At 38.9% G+C, this 22,253-nt stretch overlaps 1 protein-coding gene across 1 annotated transcript; it reads right to left on the minus strand.

Moving 5' to 3' along the window:
• Positions 1 to 3,938: 3,938 nt before the first annotated feature.
• On the minus strand, positions 3,939 to 4,394 carry LOC141613578 (uncharacterized). The gene has a single exon (XM_074432317.1). The coding sequence runs from the start codon at positions 4,392 to 4,394 to the stop codon at positions 3,939 to 3,941; it is 456 nt and encodes a 151-aa protein (XP_074288418.1).
• Positions 4,395 to 22,253: the final 17,859 nt, after the last annotated feature.

Here is a 22,253-nt window from a genome sequence, read left to right on the forward strand (position 1 = left end):
CTGTAAGGGGAGGAGGATTCTTTCCGAGATATTATCAGGGGAATTACTCACAAACTCTGAGCCAGAATTTTGCGAGTAATAGGCCAACTGGGTAATGGAACAACCAGGGAGGTCAGGGCAACAACAATGGCGGTAAGATCCACAATAATGGTGGATCCTCTCAATGCCCGAATAACAGTGTGACTCAGAATTCGGCGGCTAAGCCTACTACATCAGTGACTACGGGCCAGGGAGGAGGTCAGAAGAACAGTGGCAAACTCTTCATGATGGGTAAACAAGAAGCTGAGGATGATGCGGAAGTTCACTGATGCTTTTCTTGTTAATAATAAACCGACTTTGGTTTTGTTAGATTCGGGGGCAACCCACTCGTTTGTGTCTAGGGGTCATGTCTTAACTGTGGTTTTGGGGGAGCATGTGTTGGTAAGGGATGATGTGTTTATACCTTCGGCGGAGTAAGTGTCTTGTAATACGTTGTATAAAGGGGTGTCTATGGTTGTTGGGCAAGTGGATTTACCAGTTAATTTACTTGAGTTCCATATGGATGGGTTTGAGGTCATAGTTGGTATGGATTGGTTGGGTAAGTATGAGGCCAAGATAGACTGTCGTCAAAAGAAAGTGTCATTAAAGGGGCCAAAGAGAGTTAAAATGTCATATCGGGGGTTTTTTTTAAACCCGAGGTGAATAAGATTGCAGTGATGTCTTTAAAGTCATGTTTAAGGAAGGGGTGTCATATGATCCTTTTCCACGGGAGGGATATTGGGGTAGAGGAGCCATCAGCATCAGATATACCAGCGGTTTGTAAGTTCGGTGATGTCTTTCCGGAGGAGATACCAGGGTTACCTCCTAAGAGGGACATTGATTTTAGTGTTGAGCTTAAAACAGAGATGGGACTTATATCTAAGGCTCCGTACCGTATGGGACGAAAAGACTTGGAGGAGTTGAATAAGCATCTGAACAAGTTGTTGGATAAGGGATACATCTGACCTAGTGTATCGCCTTGGGGTGCACTAGTTTTATTCGTGAAAAAGAAGGACGGTAGTATGAGGTCGTGCATCGATTACAGAGAGCTAAACCATGTTACCGTGAAGAACAAGTAACCTTTGCCGAGATTGATGATATTTTTGACCAGGTGATTGGAGCCGGAGTGTTTTTCAAGATTGATCTGAGATCGGGTTATCACCAGTTGAGGATTGCAGATGCAGATATTCCAAACACAACTTTTTGACCGCGGTATGGTCACTATCTGTATTTTGTGATGTCTTTGTCTCACAATTTGGGTTTGAGTGTAAGCTAAAATAAGACAATAAAAATGTAAACAAATGAAGAGCAAGGCAAGCAAAATAGAAACATGGATGTAAACAAATTACTAAAAATACTAGGGTGTCATGGGTTCATAGGGAAATCATGGTACAATCACAATAATGAGTCATAGAAACGTTTGTCTTGTGTTGAAATCGAGTTGATTTATGTCTTACAATTCATATGGTGACTTAGGTCTTAGAGTCGAGTTGATTTATAGCATACAACACCTACGTCGACTTGGGTCTTCCTATTCAACTATATGCATGGTCCAAAAATCCTTGAGGATATTTATGTCTTATAAGTCTACTTGAAAATATTAGAGAATCATGCTAGGTTATCAATCCAACATTTCATCAAGCGTAACATGTGCATAAGTTGAAAACACAATATACAATCATTCATATGAACTTAATAAGCATGTCCCATAATTACTCCCCTAATCCCCCACTAAACATAACTAGAAGACTACTCACAAGTCATCATGATTAACATGTCATCAATTGTGTCAAAATTTTTAACAAGCATAAACATGATGCTTAAGTAAAGTAGTTAACAAAAGCTTAAGTAAAAGAGTAAGTAAAGAGTTAAGGAATTATACCAACTTTAGATGAACAAAGAAAAATAGAAGAACAATAGAATAAAGCTTTGATTAATGATGAAGAGTTATCAATTCTCTAATAAAAGCCCAAGGATTCTTCAACTACAAAGCTAGATCTAAGATTGTTTGAGCAATCATTAAGGAAAGATTAAGATGTAAATAAAGTGGTTAATAATAGTCTACTTATGCTAAGCTATCTAATGGTATCTTCTTCTTGTTCTAATTACAAGGGGTATTTATATTAATTACAAGTTTTAGGGTTAACCAAGGGCTTAAATGAAGACTTGCCCCATTAAGAAAATCCATTGTCTTGCTAGAGCTAGGTCTGGGTCGCACTGTTGGAGTATGTGTCCTCGACAATAATGCGATCACATGTTTAAATCTCATATTAAGAATACTAAAGGGAAAGTCACATTTTATTGTCAATTGATCCACATTAATCGGTAATGATTGGCTGACTAGAGTTTGACATTACTGTCGTATGACGGTGGTGATCAGTTGATCCCTTAAGGTCATACTTCTAGGGAAACATTCTTAATTGACTTATTAATTGATTGTATGACGATACAAGTTAATTAATTACTTAAATTTGAACGAATGGTTTGTGAGTTATAATACGTATCTTATTGTAATTCGATTAAATAAGATTCGTACTAAGTAATTAAATTTTTTTATTACTTAGGTTATTATTGTTTATGAAACAATTGATGAAAGAATGAATTGCTTATTATAAATACAAGTAATTGTGGTTTATAATTCTATGACCATTTTAAGTAATTGTAATTGTGAATTACTAGTTAATTTTTGTATGTGATTTATTTCATTTATATAATGATTTTAAATTTGTTAAAAGTGCATTATTTAAATGCATTGGGCACTCTACCCATGCAAAACTGGTGGCCTCCTCCATAATACACTCAAGTAGTGCATTTTCCTTTTATTCTAATTCATTCCAATAAGTTAAGAACTTGATAATTAACTTATCTCTCTAGTATTTTGATAAAACAAGACTAGAAAAACTCACTAAAATCTCTAATATATTATTTATATATATATTACTAGAAGTAGTAATCACTTAATATTAGTATTTTTAAGGGAACAAATATTAATTTCTAGTAACAAATTAATATTTGTATTAAGAAGGATTTCCTTGGTACAATCCTTGAGGAGTAGATCTTGCAATTAGATCTAAGGTTTTTTGGGCATTTGGATTATTCTTAAGAAGACTAACTTGGTAAGGAGACCAATTTAGTATAAACCAAATTCCGGCCCTCCTTGTAAGAAAGACTAAATTTATTCTCTTTTAATTAAATTGTTATGCATGCATAAGTTCCTTTAAGTTTTATGACTACACTTATAAACACTTAGATATTAGAAATATCTAATAAGAGATATACGAATCTTTCAATTGGTATCAGAGCAAAAGTTGTTGCATGCATAATCGATTTTATTTTTCCGAGTTAATATGTTAACGTATAAAACTTAAAATTTGTGATTTATGAAGATAAATGCCACGCAAATTTTGAATGTTAAACATTCTGGTCCTAAATTGATTTTAGGTCCTTTTGATGATTTATGGTAATTTATTGCTCTTTAAAATGATTATTAGTATTTTTATTACATTTTATTGAGTAAAATGACAATTAAAATGCTAAAAATAGGTAGATTATGATTCTTACCTTGAAATTTTTACACGACCTCACATGCATATTTTACAATTTGTATGTAAAATTTCATATAAAATGGTTTTATATAGCATGATTTATGATTTTTACATCTTAAAAGTCGATTAAATAGAGGTATTTATGTTAAAAATGGTTACACTTTGTTCCTGCCCATGAAAATTTAGTATGTTGTCACATGTAATATTTACACACTATATGTAAATTTTTAGATCAAATGGTTTAATTTTGCATATTTATGATTTTTTTTTTTGGTGAAATGTGAAAATTATATTAATAATTAAGATAATGTCATACATTCACCAATAGACTCAAACCATAGTAACCCTACTATAAACTGCTAAAAATATAACAAATTACATCCAAGGGGACCAACTCATACATTGATACTTAGAAGTCCATTTCCATTGCTGACCTCTGCTTTGCACTATTTGTTGCACAGATTTAACTACAAATGCAGGAGAAGGAAGGTAACAGTCCACCATGCACACATTACGGACCCTCCACAGCTGATACACCAAGGCCAAAACCGCAGCACAGACAATCCTTTTTTTCATGAGAGACCTGCATCTCCATGAACTACACCATTCAAGTATCCCACTGCCAGGCAGAGCAACATCCAACCAGACCTTAAGCAATGCCCAGCATTGGCTACTGAAGCTGCAATGATATAGCAGATGAGACTGATCTTCAGAATGGTCCAGATACATATCACAAGTACCATCCTGAATAACCCCAAATCGTACTAGTCTATCCTTAGTGAGTAATCTTCCTTGGATAGCCAGCCATCCAATAAACGAATGCTTGGGCATATTGAAACGATTCCAATAAATAGTGACAATTTTGGCAAAAATAGATAAAAAAATTTTATGGCATGAAAAGTTTTACCCAATGTTGTATATATGATATGAACTTTAGATCTTAAGTTGCATGTTAATTTTCGTATGATTTTAGTAGTTATTAATTTTTATGGGGTATAAATAGATAAATAGCAACTTTAATAGTCATTAAAATAAAAGTTCGACTTTTGAGCTTAAAATTTGTCATTTCCAGGTTCTAGAAACTTTTTAAAAATATTGAAAATTTTAATTTTGATTTATTGCATAATTTTATGTTTAATTTGGAATTAAAGGGTTAAAATTATGTTTTATACGATTTATTTGTGAAATAAATTAACATAAATTAAAGGGAAAATTTTATTAAAATTTTGGGATGTTGGGAATTTTCCAGAATATACAAAATTATGATTTTGATTGTTAGATTTTTTTATGACTTATTGGGAATTATTTCCTTATTATTATGAATAATAGTGTTTAAAGAGCAATTGTATAATATCAAGTTGAATTATTGTCAAATGTTTAGTGAAGACTAAATTTTGAGTCCTAAGAGGTTAGGGTATTAACTTGGACATAGATGTGATTTTTGTAATATTTTGTGATTTTAATAGGTTAATTGTCACAATAATCCATAAAACCGGACCATATATACGATATTAGCTTAAATAGGGCGATTTGGCACATAACATGGCATGTTTTATACATATATTAATTCTATATTTTTAGTATGATTGTCATATTTTATTTTATGTAATTTTGAATTATGTAATTTGTACTTAGTATGGCCTTAGTTTAATTGGTATTTCCCGAAATGAATGGGGATATCAATTCGGTTGTAATTATTGTGATCTCGTATCACTTTTATTTTATTTACTTTACTTTTATTTTATATTGTATAAAGTAGAATAGCTATGTAATTTATTTATTCCGGAGTTTCTTGAAGATGGTGCCATTCGAGAAGGTGGCCCGACAAAGACGGTGTTACCTTGAAGTGCGTGCCAAATGAAGTTCAAGGGACCAAAGGAGATGGTTTCCGAATTTGTAAATAGTTTATTTGATTTACTATTTTAGGAAGGCCATACTAGGATTTTATCTTTATGCTTTGCATTTGTTTTATATGTTTGCATGCATAGCCAAATGGCCATAACTACACATGCATATTTTTTTTATCGAGTCATCGACCGTGTCAATTAAAATTATCGTAGTTCATCGCTTTAGTTCACTTAAAACGTGATAGATAATAAATTGACAAGACCTCTCACTAAATAATAATTGAGAATTTAGCCTTATACCAAATAGTAGAAACCATGAATCCCAATTTCATAAGGAAGTAGGCTCGGCTCACCGGGGTGCTAAACTTGTTACGTTGGGTAAGTGGGTAGTAAAATGTTATTACATCGAAATTTGGATTGAACTCAACGGAAGTATTCGTGACCGTAGTCGCATGTGTTCCGGGCTAAAGATAAATATTTGAGTAATTTTTATTGCCCGAGAGTTCTAGAAGTAGAATCGATTAAGGAGTTAATCCACCGCGTTATATTGATAAGGGATGAATCGTCTCACCGTGCCCAAGTTAATATGAATTTGGATCTTTGGATCATTTATAATAGTTGGGTAGAGGTCACTATATAAATGCTTAAAACTTGTTTAAAATGTTTACAATTATTATTAAAACAATAGATGTTTATTAATTCCTTCACTTTTATTTTTGTAGTCATATTTGTTTTCGCAATTGCAATGGCAACTCCAAATTCGAACGCCTATGAGATCTATACGAAACTTGTGACCATGTTTTCACAAGCTCCGAGGATCATTCAATATGAAGCGGCTTCCGCATTCTTTGATCTCAACATTAAGGAGGGCTAAAAAGTTAGCCCTCATATGCTCAAGTTGATGGAGCATGTTGAGACCTTGAAAATGCAAAAGGTAGAGATTCCCGAGGAACTCATCATTGATCGAATTCTTCATTCCTTGAACAAGGTTAAAGCATATATCCAATTCAGGGTGAATTTTAATATGCAAAACTTGAAAGTATCCCTCGATGAATTGCACAAAATGCTTGTGCAAGCTGAGAGGGACATGGGGCTAAGTGTTAGCACCACCAAGGATGTGCTCAACATTAATCATAAGAGCAAAGGGAATTTCAAGAAAGGTGGCAACAAGGGAAAGAAGAAAACTCCCTACAAGAACAAAGGAAAGGCTTGTTAAGCTAGCTCCTCTAAGCCCAAGAAGGGTGCCCCGTCCGGGGACAAATGCCACTATTCTAATGGTGTTCGGCATTGGAAGAGAGATTGTCCTAAGTACCTTGGCGATATCAAAGCTGGAAAAGTTATTCCAGTAGGTAAAATACTATCCCTATCTTTTTGTTTCAATCTCAACTTTGGTATTTTGATACAAGTTGTGATATTTACCCCTTTTTATTGTAATTAGGGCGTCCAAGCAAGGACAAGGGCAAAGAAAAGCAAGCCTAGATGATCTTGAGGGAAGCTAGATGTAGCCGCCCATGATGCTAGATCGTTGGATGCTTGGCTTTATTTTGTTTTGTCTTTAGTTTTATGTTGAATTTTTATAACTATTTTGACTTCCTCGTTCGACTTAGAAATTTGTTTGTTTCCTTAAACAATGGTTGTATTTTCGATATTGGTGACTTGGTTTGCAACCCAAGTCACTTACTTTATCGTATCGTTTGTTCTAAAATTAATCATCATTCACTACTTGCTTCGAGAAACATTAATATTTTATCAACTTAAATTGATCTAATAGACAATTATAATGATTGAATCATTATATGCCCATGAGCTATGAATTCGATTCTCCTCATGCCATTGTGACTAAAGTCACAATTTACTTATGTAAGATCAATTATGAAGTTATGATTGAGTTGTTGAACTCTGTGGACATGGGCCCATCTGCGGTTCCGGTTCGATCTGCGGACGTGCAACGGTCTTTTGAAAGCCACGCTCGGCGGCGTAAAAATGCTTTCGACCGGATCGTTTTAGATCGGTCGGTTTCATCTCGGTAAGGGTCTCGAAACGATTAGAGATGTTCGGAGTCGCCACCAAGAATTTGTGGGATGCTTGGAACCCATTCGAAATCCACTTAATACCTCGGTCAAATCGAAGCACAAAGCAGCGTTTTACATAGGCACAAAAGATAAGGAAATCGTCCCTCTTTAGCATCCTATCTCTAGAATGACTCTCGTACGCCCTGGATAAGGTCGTCCACTATCCAAAGTTTCTGAGTAAGAGGTGAAGGTACGTATTGGGAAGCCCTTTAATAAGACACCCAATCCCGCCCGCGGTAGTGGCCTCTACAGATCGATCTTGGTTGGTTGAATGCAAAAGGTGATAAAACGGTTTAAATGCATGAATGCGCATCCAATTGTAATACTACGGTTTTATGAGTCTCTGGGTACTCTATCGAGTGGGCCTTACTCTGTCGAGTAAGTGTGTTTTGCGTTTTAAAATAGTTTCTGACCCGTTGGGTACTCGATCGAGTAGCCTTGGTACTCGATCGAGTAGGCGGCACTCGATCGAGTACGTCAGTTACTCGATCGAGTAGCCCGGTTTACGGGTGATGATTTGTCAGGTCTTGTTAATAATGCGAATTAATATATAAACACTTTCGTCACTTTCATAATACGCTTTTACAACCTAATTACTTTGAAAAAGAGATTTCAACCTACGTACTTCGCATTCGTCGCATTATTGACAAATCCCGGAGCTTCAAGGGTCGGAATTCATCTGTCTTTATATCTTTGTGATCCTTGCGTCGAGGGTAAGATCTACGTACCGAATTTGTTTTATTTAATTAAGTTTCATTAAACCCTATTTTCGGAATTGGGGATTTGTGTTAGTTTTGTGTGGTTAGTGATATATGTGATGTTATGTTAGGAGGAGGATTCGTAGAAGAGGCGTTTCGATAACAGCTGTTGAGATCGTCTGACGATATTGCATTCTAGGTAGGGTTTCCTGTGGGTTAATATCCGTATACTACCCCTTAAATTGCAGGACTATAACGTAAAATTTACATGCAATTTATAGTCATAAAACGATAAAACAATAGAAACGATAAGTGTATAGAAATCAACCTCGGGTCCTTTTAATTGCGGCGTAAAGATCAGAAATCTAAGCAGATTCCCTCCTAATCGTTGCACCCAAGACTTTGTCCGAGATATGCCCTTGTGCTAGAACAGTGTTCTCCGATTGCCTTGCAATATAGGGAGAACTGATGTGAGTTTTGTCGAGATGAGAGATCTCAGGTTTCAAAGAAAAGCTTGATCTCCAAAACCCTAGTTTTTTTTGTAAATGAAATTGTCTAGGTCACAAAAGAGAGGGATGCTCTCTTTTGTTAGCTCGGCCAGCCGTGGGTTTTAGGGGGAAGTGGGCTTTCCACTTTCTCCTAATATTTTAACCTGTGGTCCGATCAATTCCGCTAAAATGTATATGACGGGTTTGATTATAAACTGTTATCGGTTATCGGAAATTAAGGCATCAGCTAATAATGCGGGTTAGCTGAATTATTAATACGTGTCCGACAAAACAGTATTGTATAATTATTTTAATATACATTTAATTAAATATAAATCACGTATATTTAATTTCACGAATTAACTGGTTAATTCGCCTTAGCCCATGATATTTAATCCGTATTAAATATAATATCTCAACATCACGTATTTGACTAATTACTTAGTCAAATAACTCGGACTAACTGGTTAGTCAATATTTGGCATCTACATGACAGTATTTTCATACCGTCACATCTCTCGAACGTATCCTATAGGTGTGACTTTTAGGGACCAGTTGATCACCGCCATCTGTATGACAATAACGTCAAACTTATCTAGCAAGCCAACCGTTATTGATAAACGTGGATCAACTGATAATAATACCAAAGTATGCCCTTTGATCCTTTTAGAGGTTTACAAGTCCTTGCACTAACTGTTAAGGACACCAACCCCAACAAGCTCCCACTTGTCCGTACAAGTGTATGTGCAATGACGTTATCCGCACTAACTGGAGGACACAAGCTCCAACAAACTCCCACTTGTCCGAACAAGTGTAGGTGCGATAACCGATTCTCATATTCATTTAAAATTTCTCCCACTCAATGTAAAACAATTTGCAGATCTGGATCCACAAAGGTCGTATTTTACAATCGATCCGTATCTAGAGTGGTTTCCCCGACTAGAGAGTAACTTAACCGATAAAACGAATCCGTATCCGAGCATGGCCATGCATTTCGATTCTGACTCCTCGAGTGGCCCCGAGAAATATCGAGTACGATAAAGGCTGAATATTTCCTTCAACTCGACTCCTTCCGATCTAAGCACGGCATGAAATGACCCAGAAAAAATCTACTTGGCCCCCTGTTACGGATGACCGTGAGAAAGAAACCAAAGTCACCCAAAATGCCTTAGTCTCAAGAGACAGTCGATAGTCAAAGAATCGACTCTTAGGATCACCATGGAAGTCCTATCCACGACCGGGCAACGAATGTTATAAAACATTTAGGACTCCACGTCGATGTCACAATGGTGTCCTACGAAATATCCGTATAAATCGCCTCCGTGATTGGTCAGTCAACCGGTTGACTTATGGCTCGTTGAACCCACCATCAACCAACGTCACGAGAATAATTGCCGAGTTATCAGCTCATGTGGGCAATTAAGGACTAACAAGATATGATGTTTGTTCAGTTCACTTTGTGGTGTTCAAAATTGTCGTACAATTCCACATGAAAAACAAAATATATATATAAAATATCAAAACGATGATGTCGTATAGAGTACAAAGGAGAATGAATCTGATCCATAAAAGAGTACTACAACTCAGTAACACGTTTGATTCCCATGGAATTTACGTGCCCTTCATGCTTATCTTGTCGTAATGCTTTAGTGAGAGGATCTGCTATGTTATCATCAGTAGCAATCTTTTCTATCACTACTTCCTTTTGCTCCACGTAATCCCGGATTAGATGAGCTTTCCGTTGTACATGTCTAGACTTGTTGCTAGACTTTGGCTCCTTAGCTTGGAAGATGGCACCACTATTGTCGCAATAGATGGTGATCGGGTCATTCGAACTAGGCACTACAGATAGTCCATGTAAGAATTGACGCATCCATATCGCTTCCTTTGTTGCTTCAGACGCGGCATAGTACTCGGACTCAGTCGTAGAATCTGTTGCAACAGTTTGTTTTCGAACTCTTCCACTGATCTGCAGCGCCATTAAGAGTAAAAACGAATCCAGACCGAGATTTCGAGTCATCTCGATCCGTTTGGAAGCTAGCATCTCACAGAATCGGTTGCGCATAGCTTTTGAGAGCCTCCATAAGTCAATACCCAATCTTTAGTCCTCCGGAGGTACTTAAGAATGTTCTTGACAGCCAACCAATGTGGTTCACCTGGTTCTTTGTTGGAATCGACTTGTCATACTCAATGCATATGCCACGTCCGGACGTGTGCATATCATGGCATACATGATTGATCCTATTGCCGAAGCATAAGGAATCCGTGTCATGCGCTCTTTCTCTTCCGGTGTCTCTGGTGCCTGAGACTTGCTCAAATGCACCCCTGGGGACATGGGAAGGAACCCCTTCTTGGAGTTAGTCATGCTGAATCTCTCTAGGACTTTGTCTATGTAAGACTCTCGATCGAGAGATAACATCCGTCGTGATCTATCTCGATAGATACGGATGCCAAGAATTCTTTGTGCCTCTCCCAGATCTTTCATCCGGAAATGGTTTTTCAACCATACTTTCACCGAAGTTAAGAGAGGTATGTCATTCCCAATCGGAGTATGTCGTCAACATACAATATTAGGAAGACAATCTTGCTCCCACTCGACTTGATATATAGACATGGTTCCTCGACGGATCGAGTAAATCCATTTTCTTTTATCACTTGGTCGAAGCGATGATTCCAACTCCTTGATGCTTGCTTAAGTCCATAAATGGAACGCTTAAGCTTGCACACTTTCTTAGGATTTTTAGGATCGATGAAACCTTCGGGTTGTACCATGTACAACTCTTCCTCCAAAAAGCCGTTTAAGAAGGCGGTTTTCACATCCATTTGCCAAATTTCATAGTCATGAAAAGCGGCGATCGCTAAGATAATCCGAATGGAACGCAGAATAACTACGGGTGCAAAAATCTCATCGTAGTGCAAACCTGGCACTTGGGTGAAACCTTTAGCAACTAGTCGTGCTTTGCAGATATCTTGTTGACCTTCCACAGAATGCTTTATCTTGTAAAGCCATTTGCATTGAAGGGGACGAACCTTAGCGGGTAAGTCAACAAGATCCCACACGTTGTTCTCATACATGGAGTCCATCTCGGATTGCATGGCCTCAAGCCATAGCTTTGAGTCGAACTGGTCATGGCACCTTTATATGTTGCGGGTTCACTACTCGTTAAGAGTAGAACGTCATCTATGTCATGTTCCTCGACCATACCAATGTATCTCTCCGGAGGAATAGAGACTCTACCCGACCTCCTAGGTTCCTCGGGAATATTCACGCAGCCGGGATTGAAGGAATTGGTTCCTCCAATGGTTGCTCGGTGTTTGGTTCTGGAATCTCCGACAGGTCGAAGGTTCTATCACTCTTTGCATTCTCGAGAAATTCCTTCTCTAAGAATGTCGCACTAGCCGCAACAAAAACGCGTTGTTCGGTTGGCGAATAGAAGTAATGACCACGTGTTCCTTTAGGATAACCTATAAAGTATGTCTTGACCGATCGCGGGCCGAGCTTATCTTCGTGTCTCCACTTGACATAAGCCTCGCAGCCCCAAACCCGTATAAAGGACAAGTTAGGGACCGTTCCCTTCCATAGTTCATATGGAGTCTTGTCAATGACTTTAGACGGACTTGGTTAAGTATTAGAGCGGTGACATAAGAGCATAACCCCACAATGAATCAGGTAAAACCGTGTGACTCATCATGGATCGAACCATATCAAGTAGTGTTCGATTTCTCCGTTCGGACACACCGTTCAACCGAGGTGTTCAGGTGGAGTTAAGCGTAGGGCAATCCCACGATCCTTGAGGTGTTGATCAAACTCGTGAGAAAGATACTCGCCACCACGATCCGAACGCAGTGTTATTATCTTTCTACCCAACAGGTTCTGTACCCTATTTTGGTATTCCTTGAATTTCTCAAAGGATTCACTTTTGTGCTTCATTAAGTAGACATAGCCATATCTACTCAAATCGTCCGTGAAAGTGATGAAATATCTATAGCCTTCTCGTGCGGTGATTGACATAGGACCACATACATCCGTGTGTATGAGCCCTAATAGGTCAGCAGCGCGCATTCCAACACCTTTGAAGGAAATCCGAGTCATCTTACCGATGAGACATGATTCACACGTGCCAAATGATTGAAAATCAAAGGCCGAGATAGCTCCATGTTTGATGAGCTGTTTTACGCGTTTCTCATTAATGTGTCCCATACGGCAATGCCATAGATATGTTTGATCTTTGTCACCAACCTTTAACTTTTTATTCATTACGTGTAATATTTCCGAGGTCTGATCTAAAACATAAATTCCGTTCATGGAAAGCGCCTTTGTAGAATCATATCGTGTAATGAGAAAATGCAAGAATTATTCTCTATTACAAATGAAAAACCAAGTTTATCAAGCGCTTAAACTGAAATAATGTTTTTGGAAAGACTAGGTACATAATAGCAGTCATATAATGACAACTCAAATCCGCTTGGAAGCTGGATCACATATGTCCCCTTGGAGATGGCAGCTACTCTTGCTCCATTCCCAACACGCAGGTCCACCTCACCCTTTACGAGGGGTTCGATGTTTCGGAGCCCCTGCACATGATTACACAGATGAGAACCACAACCAGTATCAAGTACCCAAGTTCCGTAACTTGCGTGGTTAATCTCAATCATATGAATAAAAGTAGAAGAGAGAGAAGACATACCAACAGGTTTAACACGACCTGCCTTTAAGTCCTCATGATAAACAGGACATGTGCGTCTCCAATGCCCAGTCATGTGGCAATGGTGGCATTCCATGTTTTCACTCTTGCTCTTTGTCATGCCTGATGAGTTGCTCGCCTCACCAGGACCACTCTTACCTGAACCCGACTTCTTGAACTTCGCCTTACCTCTTTGTTAGGTTTGCCGGAGCTTTGCCCTTACCTTTCCCTTTGTTTGACACAACGAGAACATCCTGTTTCAAGCTCCCACTGCACTTCATGTCCTTCTCGGTCTGTACGAGGAGGGAGTGCAGTTCATGGGGAGTTTTCTTCAAATCATTCATATAGTAATTCGCTCTGAATTGCGAATAACCATCGTGGAGTGAGTGAAGAATACGGTCGATAACAATATTCTCGCTGATGTTACAGTTAAAGGTCTCCAGCTTCTCGACATTCTCAATCATGCTGAGAATGTGTGGGCTAACCGGTTGGCCCTTCTGGAGTCTCGCATCAAAGAAGCGAGTGGTATGCTCATAGGTCACGATTCTCGGTGCTTTCGAGAATTCCTTAGTGAGCGTGGTGAAAATCTTGTTTGCACCTTGGGCTATGAAGCGTTTCTGCAAATTGGGTTCCATTGCAAAAATGAGCACGTTTTTAATCGCACCCGCTTCCATGACGAAATCGTTATAAGTAGCGATCTCGTTAGCTCCCCGTGGGAACGGGTGTGGCGGCATGGGCTCAAGTAGATATTTGAGCTTTCTTTCCGTCAGCGGCAGCATTCCGTAATGCCGCCTCCCGGTCCCGCGAAGTTGGATCCATCATTCTTGATCGAGTAGACCGATTCATCCGATTCATGAAGATCCTAAGCCAGGACTCACGGTCCAAAGTGGCACTTGGCATTGGGTTATCACTTGAACCAGCCATTTGATGTTTAGCGATTTAAAACGTGATCTACATCGAAAAAGAAAGAAAAACAAAACGAAATAAGCAACTCATCGAGGTGATTTAAGTCTATTTTAAAATTCATTTTAAACATGTAGACTCTCGCACTTGCATAATTGATCTCCCTCAAGAATGATACAAGTGATCCCAAGACTCAATTTGATAAATTGATAAGCCAACTGTTTAGCTAATTCTTAGGAAGAACTCTTGGTCGATAGATTTCCGTAAATCCTATCTATAGTCCACTATGATCACAGGATCGTACGAGTGACCATAGTGTTGAGATAAAATAGGTCAATCGGTTCCAACTTACCCGACGTAGAAGGGTCATATTATGCCTACCGACGAAGAAGGGACTCATTGGAGTTTGACCTATAAAGACCGTTCTCAATTTTTGTTTATACGAGGAAGATCCCATCAACTAAATTATAATTCATTTTTAAGTGAACGAATAACTAGCGTCTGTCGTGAATGAATTAATTTAGATGATGGCTTAAAACGTGTGACATGAGAATGTCAATGAAAACTAACTCGTGACCTCTATATGTGTATCGGTTTTCATGCAATAAATTAGGTGGTTTGGTTTTTAGGTGGAATATGATGCATATTATCGTTGCGAAAAATAAATAAATGAATGCAAAAACGTAAATAAAAGTGTCCTAGTGTGGCCTATCCTAGTAAAAGAACATAATACAACTTTGGAATCCACCGTTGGACCCGAAAAGCTTGTCTTGATGTTCCATCTTGATCCAAGTAGCGGGAGTGAGCATCCGGTCTCCATCTTTGGTCTTCTCAAAAATTACAATTAAAATTACAAATATAAACCTATTTACATTCTAATTAAAACTGTAATTACAAGTGAAAAATCCAAAACGGAGATACAAGATCTCAAAATACAACCAAGACCGTGTTCCATCATTACGGTAACACGTTCTACTAAGGCCACACTAAGTTACAATCGCTTGTAAAATTAAATACGTAATTAAAAGGCATTCACGGCATTCATAAATTAACGATAAATAAAAATGCATCAACTAAAACAAATTCATTCGTGACATAATTCTGTAATTATGTTAAATTTATCCAAACCACCTTTTAATGATTAAAATTCGTGTGATAAAACCGCTTCTATCATTTAATTTTAATCTATTATAATCCGTCATTTTAAAGACACTTTAAAACAACTATATGGTACGTGAGTGAACCGATTCACTATTAAGCGAGTGTACTATATCCGGATAAAGTACATATTAAAGCCAAAGGAAAATTTAAATCAAAAGAAACAAATTTTCAAAGTGTTAAAGATTTAAATCCCTCGATCCAGGGACATAAGTGCTCGATCGAGGGATGGGGAGCTCGATCGATCGAAGCGCAAGTTGATCGAGAGGAATGCTAATCAGAGGTGCTCGATCGACTAAACTGGTGGTCGATCGAGTACCTATATCAGCAACACTACTCGATCGAGTACGAGGACAACTCGATCGATCGGCGGCAGGTTTAGAAGGGGGTCGATCGAGTACAACAGGGACTCGATCGAGAAAAGGTTTTTGACACAGGGTCGATCGAGTACATCAGGGACTCGATCGAACAAAAACAAGCAGAAAAAACACTCGATCGATTGAAACTTTATTCGATCAAGTACAAAAATTTCTGAAAAATCCCAAACCCTCGTGAAACAAGTTTTATGATACAAAACCAAAACAATTTTGATCAAAAACGCATAAAATCAATTTTAACAAATGACAAAAACATGACATGTTGCTATAATCTCTGTATAAAATAACAACATGTAAAAACAACATGAAATTTGAAACAAAACAGCCGTGTAAAACATGGCACGGTTTGGTTTTCGAGACAAAACAACAACAAGAGCAACCGTGTAAACAAGACACGGTTCCCAATGCAACCAAAAAAAAACGCAGCAATAAAAAAAATTTCTGCCGAGTTAAAAAATGGCTGCCGAGACAAAATTTTAACCAAAATCCATCGTTTCAAAAACGTTTTATGAAAAACACATGAAAAATTCACGTGGCCTCGCTCTGATACCACTTGTGGGTTAATATCCGTATACTACCCCTTAAATTGCAGGACTATAACGTAAAATTTACATGCAATTTATAGTCATAAAACGATAAAACAATAGAAACGATAAGTGTATAGAAATCAACCTCGGGTCCTTTTAATTGCGGCGTAAAGATCAGAAATCTAAGCAGATTCCCTCCTAATCGTTGCACCCAAGACTTTGTCCGAGATATGCCCTTGTGCTAGAACAGTGTTCTCCGATTGCCTTGCAATATAGGGAGAACTGATGTGAGTTTTGTCGAGATGAGAGATCTCAGGTTTCAAAGAAAAGCTTGATCTCCAAAACCCTAGTTTTTTTTGTAAATGAAATTGTCTAGGTCACAAAAGAGAGGGATGCTCTCTTTTGTTAGCTCGGCCAGCCGTGGGTTTTAGGGGGAAGTGGGCTTTCCACTTTCTCCTAATATTTTAACCTGTGGTCCGATCAATTCCGCTAAAATGTATATGACGGGTTTGATTATAAACTGTTATCGGTTATCGGAAATTAAGGCATCAGCTAATAATGCGGGTTAGCTGAATTATTAATACGTGTCCGACAAAACAGTATTGTATAATTATTTTAATATACATTTAATTAAATATAAATCAAGTATATTTAATTTCACGAATTAACTGGTTAATTCGCCTTAGCCCATGATATTTAATCCGTATTAAATATAATATCTCAACATCACGTATTTGACTAATTACTTAGTCAAATAACTCAGACTAACTGGTTAGTCAATATTTGGCATCTACATGACAGTATTTTCATACCGTCACATCTCTCGAACGTATCCTATAGGTGTGACTTTTAGGGACCAGTTGATCACCGCCATCTGTATGACAATAACGTCAAACTTATCTAGCAAGCCAACCGTTATTGATAAACGTGGATCAACTGATAATAATACCAAAGTATGCCCTTTGATCCTTTTAGAGGTTTACAAGTCCTTGCACTAACTGTTAAGGACACCAACCCCAACATTTCCCTACTCAGTATTAGTCCCATAATGTGTTGGTGGTGATTTGTGATTGTTGATTGTTATCATACGAGTATTGTGACCGTTGTTGGTTTTGATTGCTGATTAGTAGTTGTGATTGTTTGTATCTGTCTGTGTCCTTCGGGGTGCGTCCCTGGCTGAGTGGAGTCACTTGCGGGAGTGGCTTCACGCCCATTATTCGCCTTCTATGGAACCCGCCACAGAAGGGATGTGCACATTAATGGATTTGGGTTATTCACTCAACGGAGATGAGCAGGGCTTAGGTGGGAACGGCTGCGGTCCCCCACTGGCGGCGAGGAGTGACCTGTTGCGATGGGCACTCTGGCAGGGCTACATACTTTAGTGTGTAGTCAGTATTGTGGAGTTAGTGATGGAGTTTGGGGTATATCTGTGACGATTGAGCTGTGTTGTTTGTCGTGTTGTTGGATTATATAAATTGTGTGATTAGTACTGACCCCGTTTCTTGTTTTAAAAACTGTGGTGATCCATTCGGGGATGGTGAGCAGTTGTTGAGCAGGTATGAGTAGAGATACATGGGCTAGCTGGGATTGTCACCGTCAGATGATAGAGTCTTCCGCTGTAGCTTTAGTAGTTTGTCAGACATTTTCATTTAGTTGGTTAGACAGTTGTTTTGAGAACATGTAACCCGTACTTTGGGCATTTGGTTTTGGATTGTATTCTTTCACTAAACTTATACTATTTAAATGTTGTTTCGTCATTGTCTTATGATTATCATTGCCTCGGGTAACCGAGATGGTAACATCTTTATACATGGGTGGTCCTGGTAAAGCACTTGGAGTATGGGGGTGTTACAAAATGGTATCAGAGTGACGATCCTGAAACCTGTAACTAATGAATCTAATGAATATAAGGAGTTAATTAAAATGAACCCGGGGTAAAGGTTGTAGGAGCTAATGCAAAGGCTTGGGAGACATCCTAAAGTCGCGAACTCGCCCTACAATTTTGAACCGGTCACATGGGGGGATATATGTTAAGGTCGTACGTGGTGTTTGTTAGCTTGTATGTGAATGTAACGATATATGTTGTGAATTGTTGGATGTTGGGAGTAGAGAATTGAAATTGTGATTGAAAAGTTGGTGGGTTGTGTATATATGTTGTTTGAATAAAGAAGCATGATGGTTGTTTATTATGTGGCATTCGATAACATGAAGTAGTTTATTTGTTGATTGTATGAGGAGTTGTGTAGAATTGCATGCGTAGTTATACTATAATGTTGAGATTATGAAGTTGCATAGTATGTTGGGTTAAGAGAGATAACATGCGGGTAGTATATATGAGTCAGCATGACTCGATCGAGTAGGGGGCACTCGATCGAGTAGGTGAGGTACTCGATCGAGTGGGTACTTTGACGTTTTCATGATCAGAACCGTGTTTTTGGGTTCTCGATCGAGTACATAGGGGCACTCGATCGAGTACTCGATCGAGTAGGGGGTCACTCAATGGAGTGGCTGTGACACTCGGTCGAGTATGTTAGAGATCAGAAGGTCTGTTTAGGGTCTGGAGTCAGGGCACTCGATCGATTATGTTGGGCACTCGATCGAGTAGCCTCAACTCGATCGAGTAGGTTTAGGCACTCGATCGAGTGGGTTGTGGGCAGTTTGTTTTCGTGTTTTGGGTTATAGTACGTATGTTTATATCTACCCTTTCTTATATAGTTTCAAGATGCCACCAAAGAAAACCGCTTTGTATGCGAGAGCTAAGAGCATGAACATCGACGATATAGTTAAGATGTTGGAGCATCAAGATGTTCTTACGGACGCACTAAAGAGAGTGGGGAAGGATAAGGAGGTTGATCACTCTAAGATCAGTCTTTATATAGCAAGGTTTAACCCAAAAGAGTATAAGGGGACCAGGGAGCCAAATCTTCTTGACAATTGGCATCGCGAGATGGAGAAAATTCTGGACCTGGTACATTGTCCTGATGAGATAAAAGTAGAACAAGCTGCATTCTACTTGAGGGAAGCGGCTGGTGAATGGTGGGATAAGGTGAAGGTGAGTGTTAGGGAGATGTATACAAAGCAGGGTCTACCTGCTATACCTTAGGAAGAGTTCCGGAGCGCTATGAGGAAAGAGTTTGTACCTGAGCATGTGAGGAGTAAGCTGAGGGAGGAGTTTGATGGGTTTAGGATGACATCTGACATGTCGGTAGCTGAGTACTACAGGCAGTTTAATGAGAAGTCTAGATATGCTGAGGACATGGGTTTGAGTTAGGAGAACCTAGCGCTGAGATTTGAGAGGGGGTTGACCCCAGGATTATTAACAAGTTACCCGTGGGAGTCCTTACTGATGTTAAGGAAGCTTATGAGAGGGCTGAGAGAGCTGAGAGGTTGGTGGAGATGGCCCGAGAGAGAGGTAGTGAGAAAAGAAAGGCTGAAAGTGAAGGTGGTGGCCAATCTAATTACAAGAAAGGCAACCACAGTCAGGCTAGAGCGTTTTCTTCAGGTTCAGGGTTCAGTGCTGGGGCTTCCTTTGGGCGTGGCCGTGGGAGCGGTAGTGGTAGTTGGGGGATGACTTGCTTTGGCTGTGGCGGTGTAGGCCACAAGAGACATGAGTGCACGAGTGTACTGGGGGCTTTTCAGAGACCGGCTCAGGGGAGCTATTCTCAGGGACTTGCACAAAGTTATGCGAGCAACAGACCGGCTGGGTCATGGTCTAACCGGGGAGGTCAGAGCAACCAGGGTGGAGGTAACCGCAATGGCGGTAATTCTTATCAGAAACCAGCTACGAACAACAACAACAATCAGGGGTCGGGTGCTAAGCCGATCATAACAGCCAGTACTGTCCAGGGAGGTGGACAGAAGACCAGTGGAAAGCTGTTTATGATGGACAAGAAAGCAGCTGAGGACGATACACATGTTAGCACTACTACCTTTCTTGTTAACGGTATTCATACCTTTGTTTTGTTTAAACGGCTACAGTCCCCCACTGGCGGCGAGGAGTGACCTGTTGCGATGGGCACTCTGGCAATGCTACACACTTTAGTGTGTAGTCAGTATTGTGGAGTTGGTGATGGAGTTTGGGGTATATCTGTGACGATTGAGCTGTGTTGTTTGTTGTGTTGTTAGATTATATAAATTGTGTGATTAGTACTGACCCCGTTTATTGTTTTAAAAACTGTGGTGATCTATTCGGGGATGGTGAGCAGTTGTTGAGCAGGTATGAGTAGAGATACATGGGCTAGCTGGGATTGTCACCGTCAGATGATAGAGTCTTCCGATGTAGCTTTAGTAGTTTGTCAGACATTTTCATTTAGTTGGTTAGACAGTTGTTTTGAGAACATGTAACCCGTACTTTGGGCATTTGGTTTTGGATTGTATTCTTTCACTAAACTTATACTATTTAAATGTTGTTTCGTCATTGTCTTATGATTATCATTGCCTCGGCTAACCGAGATGGTAACATCTTTATACCTGGGTGGTCCTGGTAAGGCACTTGGAGTACGGGGGTGTTACACCAATAATTTAAACCTAACATGTGAGAGCTTTCTAAGTCAGTTGATTTAATCCAAGTATCAAGTATAAGATGTCGAGTTGGATTAATGGTTGATTTGTATGCAAGACGGAAATTAAACATCTATTTACCGTATTAGGTTTATGGTGCATAACGTGATCCATTTGTCTTAGTGAAGCATTTTGCAAATATGATTTTGAACGAGCAAATAGTCATCTGATCCGTCCTATATTCGGGTTAACCGGAGTCAGGATCGTCCTAGACTAATGCTGGAAGGGGAACAGACCCTGCACCAGGCATCCATATGAGGCGCGAGCCTGTTGGCGATGCAAGGGGGTCTCCCCTTGTTTTGACTATAAGAAAGAAGAGGCCTGTTTAGGCGCGGGTCAACCAACGGTTGTATGCCGTGTTCTGACCTTTTAAAAAACGTTTATAATACGTATTGACAAATGGGTATTTGACCCGATTTGGTTTGAAAGGGTTGTTTAAACCGCATTTGTTGATTTGAGGAACGAGACTCGAATAACCATCATTATTTTAATGATATTCGGTGTCGGGTTCGATTTGACAAGCTTGACATGAATAATTTCAAAAATAATTATGAACTAATTGTTTTAAGTTCATTTAAATGTAATTAGTCGATAGTCATCATCGTACCCGGGTTAAAATCCGGCATGGTATGTAGAACCAAGGTTGACATTGTGTTGGTGACTAATATGCTTGTTTTGAAAATGTAAAGAAATGATGAAAGGCTTTAAAATACCTCTCAAAAATGAAATAAAAGGCTTTAAAATACCTTTTAAATGTTATTAACCAAATATTATCACCGAAACACGGATTTAACCGTCATGGTATGAGGAACCGAGGATGAAAAATGTTTTATGGTTAAAACAAATGAAATAAAATAAAAAAGGGTTTGAAAATATTTGAAGTGGTAAAAACCGATTACAAATACGAAAATGAATTAGAGGGGAAAGACGAGAACAAACACGGTTGAGTTCTGACCTGGGCACCCCATTGAGGCGCGAGCCTATTTGCACAATAAGGGGCTTCCGCCTCAGGCCAAAACTCAGTTTTGGCTCGTTTATCCCATGTTTAGGATCATGTTATGCATATTTTAGCATGTTATAGTCATGAAACAAATGAAGACATGATTAAAGAAGGATTTTTACACCCTCATACTTACATGTTTGGTTATAGCGAGAAACCGACGTAAGTGTAACAACTCGTTTGGTCGGAAAAGACTCGGTTTAAAACAGTTTTGGTACGTAAAAAGAGTGTTTTATTAAGATTAGTGACGGTGTAGTGGTCGAAGTGGTCGGTCAAGTGATTTAATGCACGATGACGGTACTAAACAATGTGTAAGGCTTGTATTTACGATCGGTAGGTCGTAAATACGCGTCGGATTGTGACTTAAGAAGTCGA

This window comes from Silene latifolia, chromosome 11 (genome assembly GCF_048544455.1).
Source record: "Silene latifolia isolate original U9 population chromosome 11, ASM4854445v1, whole genome shotgun sequence".
Taxonomy (NCBI): Eukaryota; Viridiplantae; Streptophyta; class Magnoliopsida; order Caryophyllales; family Caryophyllaceae; genus Silene; species Silene latifolia.